At 40.4% G+C, this 13,266-nt stretch overlaps 2 protein-coding genes across 2 annotated transcripts in view; one reads left to right on the top strand and one right to left on the bottom strand.

The window, feature by feature from the left end:
* The window catches only part of CLCN5 (chloride voltage-gated channel 5), a 186,196-nt gene that overhangs the window by 160,236 nt on the left and 12,694 nt on the right, over window positions 1-13,266 (bottom strand). The window lies entirely within an intron of this gene.
* Window positions 1,587-2,204, top strand: LOC110139561 (large ribosomal subunit protein uL23). The gene has a single exon (XM_070464280.1). It carries the CDS (start codon window positions 1,592-1,594, stop codon window positions 2,066-2,068), a length of 477 nt encoding a protein of 158 aa, XP_070320381.1. The 5' UTR covers window positions 1,587-1,591; the 3' UTR covers window positions 2,069-2,204.

Raw genomic sequence — 13,266 nt, 5'->3', positions numbered from 1 at the left:
GATTAGGAGGTCAGGGGACTCAAAGTACTCAGGTTTCCCCAGAACCTCACCCTTGGTACATTTCCTCTCTCAAACTATACACACACCCTAGAAAACTTTTTACCATCTTTATGTATGTGTGTGTTAGTCGCTCAGTCGTGTCCAACTCTTTGTGACCCCATGGACTGTAGCCCGCCAGGCTCCTCTGTCCATGGGATTCTCCAGACAAGAATACTGGAGTGGGTTGCCATTCCCTTCTCCAGGGGATCTTCCTGACACCAGGGATCGAACCTGGGTCTCCTGCATTGCAGGCAGATTCTTTACTGTCTGAGCCACCAGGGAAGCCCCATCTTTATAAGAAAGACTCCCAAATCTCTATTCCAGTGCAAAGTGAAGTGAAAGTGTTAGTCACTGAGTTATGTCTGACTCTTTGCTGCCCTACGGACTGTAGCACTCCAGGCTTCCCTGTCCATGGGGATTCTCCAAGCAAGAATACTGGAGTGGGTTGCCATACCCTTCTCCAGGGAATCTTCCCAATCCAGGGATTGAACCTGGGTCTCCTGCATTGCAGGCAGATTCTTTACCATCTGAGCCACTGGGGAAGCCCAAACCCTTTAGTAAGCCCCAAACCCGGCAAGATGAATCTCTACTTGGATATCTACAGGTATCTTAACTGAAATCTCCATCTCCACAGCTCTACTCCTGCTCGAGTGCTCTTTGTCTCAGTGGAAGGCCCCACATGATAAATGATATCAGGTAAATTATTGAACATCACCTCTCATTATATCTTTGTAAGTAAGGTGAAAAAAGAAACATTCACTGAATGACAATAAAGAGTCACAGCTGTTAGAACAGCCTTGCTCAGTAAGTATCCCTTGATGGCTTAATGTTCAAGTTGGATTTACAAAAGGCAGAGGAACCAGAGATCAAATTGCCAACATCCGTTGGATCACAGAAAAAGCAAGAGAGTTCCAGAAAAACATCTACTTCTGCTTTATTGACTATGCCAAAGCCTTTGACTGTGTGGATCACAACAAACTGTGGAAAATTCTTAAAGAGATGGGAATACCAGACCACCTGACCTGCCTCCTGAGAAATCTGTATGCAGGTCAAGAAGCAACAGTTAGAACCGGACATGGAACAACAGACTGGTTCCAAATCGGGAAAGGAGTACATCAAGGCTGTACACTGTCACCCTGATTATTTAACTTATATGCAGAGCACATTATGAGAAATGCTGGACTGGATGAGCAAAAGCTGGAATCAAGATTGCCAGAAGAAATATCAATAACCTCAGATATGCAGATAACACCATAATTATGGCAGAAAGTGAAGAAGAACTAAAGAGCCTCTTGATGAAAGTGAAAGAGGAGAGTGAAAAAGCTGGCTTAAAACTCAACATTCAGAAAACTAAGATCATGGCATCTGGTCCCATCACTTCATGGCAAACAGATGGGGAAACAATGGAAACAGTGACAGACTTTATTTTCTTGGGCTCCAAAATCACTGCAGATGGTGACTACAGCCATGAAATTAAAAGACGCTTGCTCCTTGAAAGAAAAGTTATGACCAACCTAGACAGCATATTAAAAAACAGAGACATTGCCTTTTCATGAAGATGGCGCCGAAGGCGAAGAAGGAAGCCCCTGCCCCTCCTAAAGCTGAAGCCAAAGCAAAGGCTTTGAAGGCCAAGAAAGCAGTGTTGAAAGGTGTCCACAGCCACAAGAAAAAGAAGATCCGGACGTCACCCACCTTCCGGCGGCCCAAAACACTGCGGCTCAGGAGGCAGCCCAAATATCCTCGGAAGAGCGCCCCTAGGAGAAACAAACTTGACCACTATGCCATCATCAAATTCCCCCTCACCACCGAGTCAGCCATGAAGAAAATAGAAGACAACAACACACTGGTATTCATTGTGGATGTCAAGGCCAACAAGCACCAAATTAAACAGGCTGTGAAGAAGCTCTATGACATTGACGTGGCTAAGGTCAATACTCTGATCAGGCCTGATGGAGAGAAGAAGGCATATGTTCGACTGGCTCCTGACTATGATGCTTTGGATGTTGCCAACAAAATTGGGATCATCTAAACTGAGTCCAGCTGGCTAATTCCAAATATAAAAGTTTTCACTATGTATATGCTTCTTGTCTTTATGTTGATTTTTGGGTGAGGGGCCATACTGTGGTACATAAACACTTAAGTAACCAGGAAAAAAAAAACAACAACAGAGACATTACTTTGCCAACAAAGGTCCATCTAGTCAAAGCTATAGTTTTTCCAGTAGTCATATATGGATGTGAGAGTTGGACTATAAAGAAAGCTGAGTGCCAAAGAATTGATGCTTTTGAACTGTGGTGTTGGAGAAGACTCTTGAGAGTCCCTTGGACTGCAAGGAGATCCAACCAGTCCATCCTAAAGGAAATCAGTCCTGAATATTCACTGGAAGGACTGATGCTGAAGCTGAAATTCCAATACTTTGGCCACTTGATGTGAAGAACTGACTCACTGGAAAAGACCCTGATGCTGGGAAAGATTGAAGGTGGGAGGAGAAGGGGATGACAGAGGATGAGATGGTTAGATGGCATCACCGACTCAAGACATTAGTGTGAGTAAATTCTGGGAGTTGGTGTTGGACAGGTAGGCCTAGCATGCTGCAGTCCATGGGGTAGCAATGAGTCGGACATGACTGAGCAACTGAATTGAACTGAACTGATGGCTTACTGGTAAATTGCAAGTCTTCAATTATCCTCATTCAGTTTTATGCCGTGTGTGACAGACACTTGTAGGCTACCTCCAATAATTCCTACCTCCTGTTGTTTATGCCCTTGCCTTGAGTAAGGGTGGGACCTGTGACCAGCTTCTAGCCAACAGAATACAGCAAGGGTGATGGATGTCATTCCCATGTTTATTATGAGTCCTTCTTGCTGTGGTGACATACAGACTTTGTCCTTTGCTGGCCTTGATGAAGTGAACTACTATGTTGTGAAGTGCCCGTGACGAGGGTCATGTTGCAGGGAACTACAGGTAGCCACTAGGATGTGAAGGACTCAATCCTACAACCAACTGAAGAACTAAATTCTGCCAACAGGTATGTAGGCTTGGAAGAAGACCCCAAGGCCTCAGGTGAGACTTGTGGTCCCAACCAACACACTGATTACAGCCTGAGAGAATGAGCAAAGGACCTAGCCGAGCCATGACAGGCTCGTGAACCATGGAAACTGTGAAATAATACACTGAGTTTGTGGTAATTTATTGTACAGCAATAGAAAACTAATACACCATGCACTATTTTATTAATTACTTGGGTAAAGATATTCATGACATATGTACAATAATAATGCTAAAACTAACAGGATGAACAAGAAATAAAAATTTAACTACATTAAGGTTTAAGTAAAAGCCTAGACAGAAAGTTTATTGTAAATAAAAATATTTAAAAAGGAAGTGAGAAAGACAGACATACTTGGAGTAAGAAGTAGGCTTTGGGCTCATTATGAGCTCAGAGTAAGATGTAGCTGTGAAAAACTCAGTGTTACCTGAGGCCATATTAATAAGGCATAATGGACAATACAAAAGAGACAGTCCTACTATACCATATGAACTGGTCAAAACAAATCAATAACTTTCCTGGGTGCCTCTATTTAAGGCATTAGAAACATGAATGTTCCTGTCCCTCAAGTATTTTCCACTCTATATGGGGAGCTAATACAAACATTTTAAAAAGTTAAACCATAATAAAGAATTTAAACAGCAGCTTGAGATAATGATAGAAAAGATATTATAAGGCGGGTGTTAGAATTCATCTGACAATTAGTTAAAGGCAGTAACAGAGGCAGAAGTTCAGAAGAGGGAGATGAAACATCATTATCAATATTATGATTATTGTTTTGCCAATATAAGATATAAAAGTGAGTGTACTCACACTGAGATTCAATTTTACATTACTGAGCACAAGCACTCAAATTCTGAAATATGAAGGTTAAAAAAAAAAACATTCAGACAATCTATGCTATTTCAGGGGCTATTTCAGTTACAGGTAACACTACATTTTACAGATGAGTAAATACTGACAAAGGAGGGTTAAATAATTTGATTATAAACCAGTAAGTCAAATACAAGGAGAAAAAGTGGAAGCAGTGACAAATTTTATTTTCTTGGGCTCCAAAATCACTGGTGACGGTGACAGCAGCCATGAAATTAAAAGATGTTTGCTCCTTGGAAGGAAAGCTATGACAAACCTAGACAGTGTATTCAAAAGCAGAGATATCACTTTGCCAAAAAAGGGTGACTATAGTCAAAGCTATGGTTTTTCCAGTAGTCAAGTATGGATGTGAGAGTTGGACCATAAAGAAGGCTGAGCCCTGAAGAATTGATGCTTTCGAACTGTGGTGCTGGAGAAAGACTCTTGAGAGTCCCTTGGACTGCAAGGAGATCAAACTGAAAGGACTGATCTTAAAGGAAGTCAATCTTAAAGGAAATCAACCCTGAATATTCATTGGAGGGACTGTTGCTGAAGCTGAAGCTCCAATATTTTGACCACCTGATGCGAAGAGTCGACTCATTAGAAAAGATCCTGATTCGAGCATCACTGACTCAATAGACATGAGTTGGAGCAAACTCGAGAAGGTAGTGGAGGACAGGGCAGCGTGGTGTGCTACAGTTTCACAGGGTAGCAAAGAGTCAGGCACAACTTAAATGACTGAACAACAAGTCAACTGTACTGAGAAGCAGATTTTCTCTTAATCTAGAAAGCTAATAAAAACTCCTATCATCTTTTTACGTTACAATGGCTACTTTTGGCTCATAATGTTTTTGTTAAATAATGTGAAATCTTGGGTTGTTCTTTACTCTGCTTCTCCCTCCAAAGTTGACCAGTAGCCAAGCTTTGTCATATCTTCTTTTGTGATGTCTCTCACATTTATCCTTCCTTTGGTGGTTTAGTCACTAAGTTGTGTCCAACTCTTGCAACCCCATGGACTGTAGCCTGCCAGGCTCCTCTGTCCATGGGATTCTCCAGGCAAAAATACTGGAGTGGGTTGCCATTTCCTTCTCCAGGGATCTTCCCGACCCAGGGATCAAACCCGGGTCTCCTGCACTGCAGGCAGATTCTTTACCAACTGAGCTACAAAAGAAGCCTCATCCTTCTTCCTTTAATTCTCCCAAATTAACATCTTATATCCAGGCCCTCACACTGTAGCAATCTCCTAACTAATCCTCTGCAATTCCAGTATCTCCTTTCCACCTGCCTGTCTTTCTAGGATGTCTGTTTCTTCTCCCAGTTTCCCCCTCCTTTATGTCTAGTCCAAGCTGGGGACACTTCTAACATCTTCTCTGATCATCAGCAATGAAAAAAATCTTCCTGTCTGTTCTCTAAGCATAACTTCCAGGTCTGGGTTCAGGCTCAACATAAAGCCACAGTACAGGCAGCTCCTCATGCTCTACAGTTTCTAGAACCAGAAACATCTCTCAAAAGTGGCACTCTCTCTGATTCCAGTCTTTCTATGCCCATCTTCAGCCTGAAAGTCCTTAGCCTTTCTCCTTTCTCACAATTGTTTCCATCCCTCCAGCCTCTGCCACCTGCATAATTACACAGACATACAATTATACATCCTAGAGTAAAACCTGTCTTGCTTTTTAATCCATTTTTAAGTCTTCTACCATTCATCTCCTGGCTAAAATTCCAAATACTTAAGAATCAGGTTCAGCCAAGACTGGATAGTGACTCTTGTCTCCACATACACACAACTGGGTGAGGGAACTATTCATGATACCAAATCAAGAGGACAGTCAACTGGGAGTAACTTTTACTTCTTGCAGCTCAGGCAAAAGCCTTCTTTTGCTGAGGAGAGAGTGGGCTAAAAATGAGCCTGAAGCATTTGAAGATTTAACTTAATCAAAACTTTATTATGCAAATACAGATAACTTAAATCTTCTCTGCCTCAAACATAAGACTATACTGGCATTCCTCCTCCATCCTTAAGCAAAAAAGCTTAAGAAATTGTAGTGTAACATTCAATTACAATATTTAAACAAGTGGAACAAGAACAACAGATATTTATTCAGACACTTAATTGTTTAATTGTGGCCTAGAATACAATTATTATGCAACTTAGGCATTAAAATATCCATGTATCAAAACTAATGACATAATTAAAATTGCTTCATCAAGAAAACCTAACAAAATCCTGATTTTCACCTAATTTTATCTCATTTTCTTAGTATTAAGCTTTAACAAAGCCACACCCACCCCCACCTCATCCCCCAAGCCTCCTGGTCATGATGATTCCCTGGTAGCTTTCAAAGGCCTTTGATTTGTCCAGACTCTGCCTCCTGTGCTTCAGACCTGACCTCTCACCTCAGCCACTATTACATCTTTCATTTCTTCATATAACAGTGTCAAGAAAAGAATCTAGTGACTATTATTAAAAGGCAGTATAGCTTGTTGTAAACAAGTCAAGCAATATAAAAGTGTCAAGTGAAAATGACAGCTTGGTCTTTATCTTTCTGGCTTACTTCGCTCTGTATAATGGGCTCCAGTTTCATCCATCTCAATAGAACTGATTCAAATGAATTCTTTTTAATGGCTGAGTAATATTCCATGGTGTATATGTACCACAGCTTCCTCATCCATTCGTCTGCTGATGGGCATCTGGGTTGCTTCCATGTCCTGGCTATTATAAACAGTGCTGCGATGAACATTGGGGTGCACGTGTCTCTCTGACTCAGATGTATAGAACAGACTTGTGGACTCTGGGAGAAGGCGAGGGTGGGATGTTTCAAGAGAACAGCATTGAAACATGTATATTATCTAGGGTGAAACAGATCACCAGCCCAGGTGGGATGCATGAGACAAGTGCTCGGGCCTGGTGCACTGGGAAGACCCAGAGGGATCGGGTGGAGTGGGAGGTGGGAGGGGGGACCGGGATGGGGAATACATGTAAATCCATGGCTAATTCATTTCAATGTATGACAAAAACTACTGTAATGATGTAAAGTAATTAGCCTCCAACTAATAAAAATAAATGGAAAAAAAAAGATTAAAAAAAAAAATAAATAAATAAATAAATAAATAAATAAATAAATTATACAAGGGAAAAAAAAAAAAAGAAAATGACAGCTTGCAGCTAGCCATTCCTAATCTAAAAGAACTGATAACTGTTTCGTGAGTATCACTTCCAGAAGATGTCTATGCATATGTAAATTACTTATGCATATAAACTCAGATCTATCTAACCTATACCTCCCCACTTTGTTCTGCTGTACAGATGGGACCATACAATACCATTCTGCACCTTTCTTTTCCCAGTTAAAATCTATCTTGGCCATCTTCCCTCTTTTAAATGAAATACATTCCATAGTGTATATACACCATTATTAATGTAACTTGTCTCTCATGATGAACATCACAATTATCAACAATAATGGCAATAATGAGGCACCTAACATCGAGGTAACAAGTGGCTTTTGTGCAGTTTCTTTTTAGACTAGAGTCACTGGGACAAAGGGGACACATATTTTACATTTTGATAAGAACGTTCAAGCTGCCCTCCAAATGGGCTCTAACAACTTATACTCCCACCAACACTGCACAGAGGGTGGGCTTTAAAAAAGTCAATTACCTGGTCTGAAGTTCCTGCAGTTCAAATAGGGAACCAGATATCTGACACAAAAATAGCAGCGCACTGATGATTTTGTTACATCTTTAACAGTCAGGAAAACTAGATGCCATGGCTAGTGGCAGCCACACCCTGCTGTGATTAGCCTTGCCCCATCCAAATGCAAATTCAGAGGGTGCTATTCTTCACAATTTACCCAGCTCTTCAATAATGAATTCCTTAAGCTCAGAGATTTTATTGAGAGAATTCAGCATAGAAGAGAAACCTATACTGCTTCTGGCAACATAATTATCTCTAACACCAGGAGTGCTACATAATGGTGTGATATAAGGTGGTTTACACTCACTCATAATTAGTTAAAGACATTGGTAATAGAGGCACACTTTGAATATGTAAGAAATGAGTACATTAATGTATTAATGGCTTGGAATGATCTGGTTGACATTTCACTAGTTTAAAATGTTTCCCTCCTCCCCACAACAATGGTAGTGAACATCTGTAAGCATCACTGCATAGAATCCAGTGAATCACATCTAATAGGATAACACTTGTTTAACATTCTACATTTTGCAAAGCACTTTAGCATATTTTACCTACTTTAATATTCATGGAAATCCTGGTAGGAAGGCCAGCCAAGTATTACTCATTAAACAAAGCCTCAATGAACATATAGTGTGTGGCAGGTACTCTCTGCTACACAGTTGGTATGCAAAAGTGACAAAATTCAATGCCCATTTATGAGAAAAACTCTCCAGAAAGTAGGCATAAAAGGAACATACCTCAACATAATAAAGGCCATATATGAAAAAACCCACAGCAAACATTATGCTCAATGGCAAAAATACTGAAAGCATTTTCTCTAAAATCAGGAACAAAAAACAAGGGTATCACTCACCACTACTATTCAACATAGTTTTGGAAGTCCAAGGCACAGCAGATAAGAAAAAGAAATACAGACTGGAAAAACAAAAAGTAAAATTCTCACTGTTTGCAGATGACATGATCCTCTACATAGACAACCCTAAGGATGCCACCAGAAAATTACTAGAGCTAATCAATGAATATAGTAAAGTTGCAGGATATAAAATTAACACACAGAAATCCCTTGCATTCCTATACACTAACAATGAAAAATAAGAAAGAGAAATTAAGGAAACAGTCCCATTCACCACTGCAACAAAAATAATAAAATATTTTCTGTACACAGAAAACTATAAAACACTGATGAAAGAAATCAAAGATGACACAGATTGAGAAATATACCATGTTCTTGGAATGGAAGAATCAATAGAGTGAAAATGAGTATACTACCCAAAGCAATCTATAGATTCAATGCAATCCATATCAAACTACCAATGATATTTTTCACAGAACTAGAACAAATAATTTCACAATTTGTATGGAAACACAAAAGATCTCAAACAGCCAAAGCAATCTTGAGAAAGAAGAATGGAACTGGAGGAATCAACCTGCCTGACTTCAGACTATACTACAAAGCTACAGTCATCAAGACAGTATGGTACTGGCACAAAGACAGAAATATAGATCAGTGGAACAAAATAGAAAGCCCAGAGATAAATCCACACACCTATGGACACCTTATCTTTGACAAAGGAGGCAAAAATATACAATGGAGGAAAGGCAATTTCTTTAATAAGTGGTCCTGGGAAAGCTGGTCAACCACCTGTAAAAGGAAGAAACTAGAACACTTTCTAACACCATACACAAAAATAAACTCAAAATGGATTAAAGATCTAAATGTAAGACCAGAAACTATAAAACTCTTAGAGGAAAACATAGGCAGAACACTCTGACATAAATCACAGCAAGATCCTCTATGACCCACCTCCCAGAGTAATGGAAATAAAAACAAAAATAAACAAATGGGACCTAATTAAACTTAAAAGCTTTTGCATAATGAAGGAAACTATAAGCAAGGTGAAAAGGCAGTCTTCAGAATGGGAGAAAATAATAACAAATGAAACAACTGACAAAGAATTAATCTCCAAAATATACAAGCAGCTCATGCAGCTCAATACCAGAAAAATGAACAACCCAATCAAAAAGTGGGCAAAAGAACTAAACAGATATTTCTCCAAAGAAGACATAAGATGGCTAATAAACACATGAAAAGATGCTCAACATCACTCATTATTAGAGAAATGCAAATCAAACCACAATGAGGTATCATCTCATGCTGGTCAGAATGGCCACCATTAAAAAGTCTACGAAGAATAAATGCTGGAGACGGTGTGGAGAAAAGGGAATCCTCTTACGCTGTTGGTAGGAATGCAAACTGGTACAGTCACTATGAAGAACAGTGTGGCGATTCCTTAAAAAACTGGGAATAGAACTGCCATATGATCCAGCAATTCCACTGCTGGGCATATACACCAAGGAAACCAGAACTGAAAGAGACACATGTACCCCAATGTTCACTGCAGCACTGTTTACAATAGCCAGGACATGGAAGCAACCTAGATGTCCATTAGCAGACAAACAGATAAAGAAGTTGTGGTACATACATACAATGGAATATTACTCAGCCATAAGAAGGAATGCATTTGAGTCAGTTCTAATGAGGTGAGTGAACCTAGAGCCTATTATACTGAGTGAAGTAAGTCAGAAAGAGAAACACAAATACTATATATTAACACATATATATGGAATTTAGAAAGACGGTAACAACAATCCTATATGCAAGGCAGCAAAAGAGACACAGATGTAAAGAACAGACTTTTGGACTCAGTGGGAGAAGGCAAGGGTGGGATGATTTGAGAGAACAGCATTGAAACATGTATATTACCATATGTAAAATAGATGACCAGTGCAAGTTTGATGCATGAAGCAGGGCACTCAAAGCCGGTGCTCTGGGACAACCCAGAAGGATGGGGTGGGGAGGGAGCTGGGAGGGGGTTCAGGATGGGGGGAACACACGTACACCCGTGGCACACCCGTGGCTGATTCATGTCGACATATGGCAAAAATCATCACAATATCGTAAGGTAATTATCTTCCAATTAAAATGAATTTTTTTAAAAAAGTGAGAGACATGCCCCTCTCCTTCACTGAAAACTGCTCTGTCCAATCTATCTGCAAAGCCTCCACACTGCACTTAGGTTACTTGGTTACATGGCCTATGAAACCCTGTGTGACCAGTGACTAGTTCTCTGCTCACTCTTCCAATTCCTTTTTTTTTTTTCCTTTTTTTTTTTTTTTTTTTTGGCTGCACTGCTTGTCATGTAGGATATTAGTTCCCCAACCAGGGATCAAACCTGTGCCCCCTGCAGTGGAAGTGCCAAGTCCTAACCACTGGACCACCAGGGAAGTCCCCCTTCCATCCAATTTCATCCCATGCCCCTTTGTACCTTCTTCACTATGGTACAGCCCCACTGGGCTGTGCTAGGGAAGAATCCAGGTTCTTTCCACCTCAGGGATTTTCACTTTGTTTCCTCTGCCTGGGATGCCCTTCCCCCAACTCTTCGCTTGGATAATTCCTGCTTATCCTTCAGCCTCAGCCAAACTTGTCACTTTTTCCCCCAGACCTTTCCTCCCAATAAATTACATCTCATTTATTATTCTTTTTCAGAGGACGTTATAGCACTCACAACACTTCATAATGAAACATTTGTGCATTTATTTGTTTGCATTCCAACTCTCCCACATGACTGCAAGGCTTAGAAGGACAAGAATCATGACTTTTGTGGCCACTACTATATCCCCAGCACCCACCCAACACAATGTCTGGCATAGAGAAGACACAAAAACAAAAGTACTGAACAAAAATAGGCAATGCCTTCAAGGGATATACAATATAGTGGGGAAATACACAAAGAAGTGAATTTTACCAGAGGATAAGCAGGGTTTCAGGAAGGGCTACAGAAAAGACATGACCTCTGAGCTGATTACTGAAAGATAAGTAGACATTTGTCAGGAAAGTGACCTACTGAAATGCTCTAGACCACCAAGGATGGACTGTATGTGGGGAATGGCAAGGACCATGTGCTGCCATACAAACTTTTGGCTTTGATATCTGGGCGGATAGTGGATCAAGCAGTATAGCGAATGTAAGAAGTAGTTCTATTATTATTAATTACCAGGGTCCAGAGCCCAAGGAAAAGAAGCCATTGGCAGAGTTTGGCATTTGGATAGTGTCCGTTCCCTTGTTCATCTGCCTCTCATCACTCTCAAGCTAAATAGGAAAGATCATGATTTCAACCTGGGAATATTCAGTGCTTAGTCATAGATGGCCACACATAGGTCAAGCCAGGCCAAGGGAGGGCAGTGGATTCTGATGCTCTTCATGGAAGTAGTAAGGGCAGAAATCCTAAATAAATACAATAAAATGCTACCTCACCCCTGAATGGTATTGGGTTGAAAAGCATGAAGATATGCCATTACTAGGGAGTTACCACATCCTATTAACTCAACAGCTTCTCTGGTCTGACAACAGGTCTTATAAATACCTGCATGTTAACAGAAGGTAGGAGACTTTCCTGGTGGTCCAATGGTAAAGAATCTGCCTGCCAATGCAGGAGACAAGGGTTTGATCCCTGGTCCAGGAAGATTCCACATGCCACAGAGCAACTAAGCCCTGTGTGCCACAACTACTGAGCCTGCATGCTTAGAGCCCCAGCTCTGCAACAAGAGAAGCCACTGCAATGAGAGGCCCATGCACTGCAACTAGAGAGTAGCTCTTGCTCTCCACAACTACAGAAAGCCTGTGTGCAGCAATGACCCAACACAGCCAAAAATAAAATAATTTTAAAAAAACAGAAGATGGGAAGAAGAAAAATCTGACATCTGTTGCCACCCATAGTGAAACTTTCTAGGCCTCCCTCCCCCTGCCCCGCCACACACAGAACAGTGTTACATGAAACAGGAAGCTTTGAATCACAATTCTGGTTAAAACCTAAGGAACCTATAGTTTATTTCAAAAATGCTAACAGAGACACAGGAAGAAAAAAAACACATCCTGGAAGCCTCCATGACAAAGCAATTCTTTGGGGAGGAAAAAACAAACTTTTCAAAACAGCAATAAAACAGGGAAAGCAACAGTAGGAAAAAACAAACATTTAGCAGAAAATTATAAAATAGACAAGCCTGCGGAAGTGGTAGCAGTGTAATGCAGTAGGGATAAACAGGCACACAGATTGGCACTGATTATCAAGCTGGGGACCTAATCCTGGCTCTATGCCCCATGTGACAGCTGTAAGACCAGAATGAGTCTCCTTGGGCCTCAGTTTCTTCCTGTGTAAGATGAGATTCTGGAAACAGATCATCTCAAAAGATTCTTTCCAGTTAAAAAACATCCCTGTAAGAGCATAGTGATTTTTCCTTTCTGTCACAATTACAATACAATGAGAATAGCCATGACAGGCCAGGCATTTTGGTGATTCTCACTGTCACCTACAACTGTGTGAGGGAAACAATATTCTAGGCAAAACGATATGGTAATAGAAAAGGACAACATGATTATCATTTTTTAATGGGTAGGTGATTTCCTTCTGGAAATGTAATGAACATGTCCTGGAACTAGAGAGTACTCACAACATTGTGAATGTACCAAATGTCACTAAATTGTGTACTTTAAAATAGCTAAACTGGTAAATTTTATGTTATGTGTATTTTACCACAATTAAAAAAGAAACTTCCCAGGAGGAAAAAATGA

This window comes from Odocoileus virginianus, unplaced genomic scaffold, assembly GCF_023699985.2.
Source record: "Odocoileus virginianus isolate 20LAN1187 ecotype Illinois unplaced genomic scaffold, Ovbor_1.2 Unplaced_Contig_22, whole genome shotgun sequence".
Classification (NCBI taxonomy): domain Eukaryota; kingdom Metazoa; phylum Chordata; class Mammalia; order Artiodactyla; family Cervidae; genus Odocoileus; species Odocoileus virginianus.
Note: the sequence above shows the minus strand (reverse complement) of the source record. Positions and strands in the feature narration are given on the sequence as shown.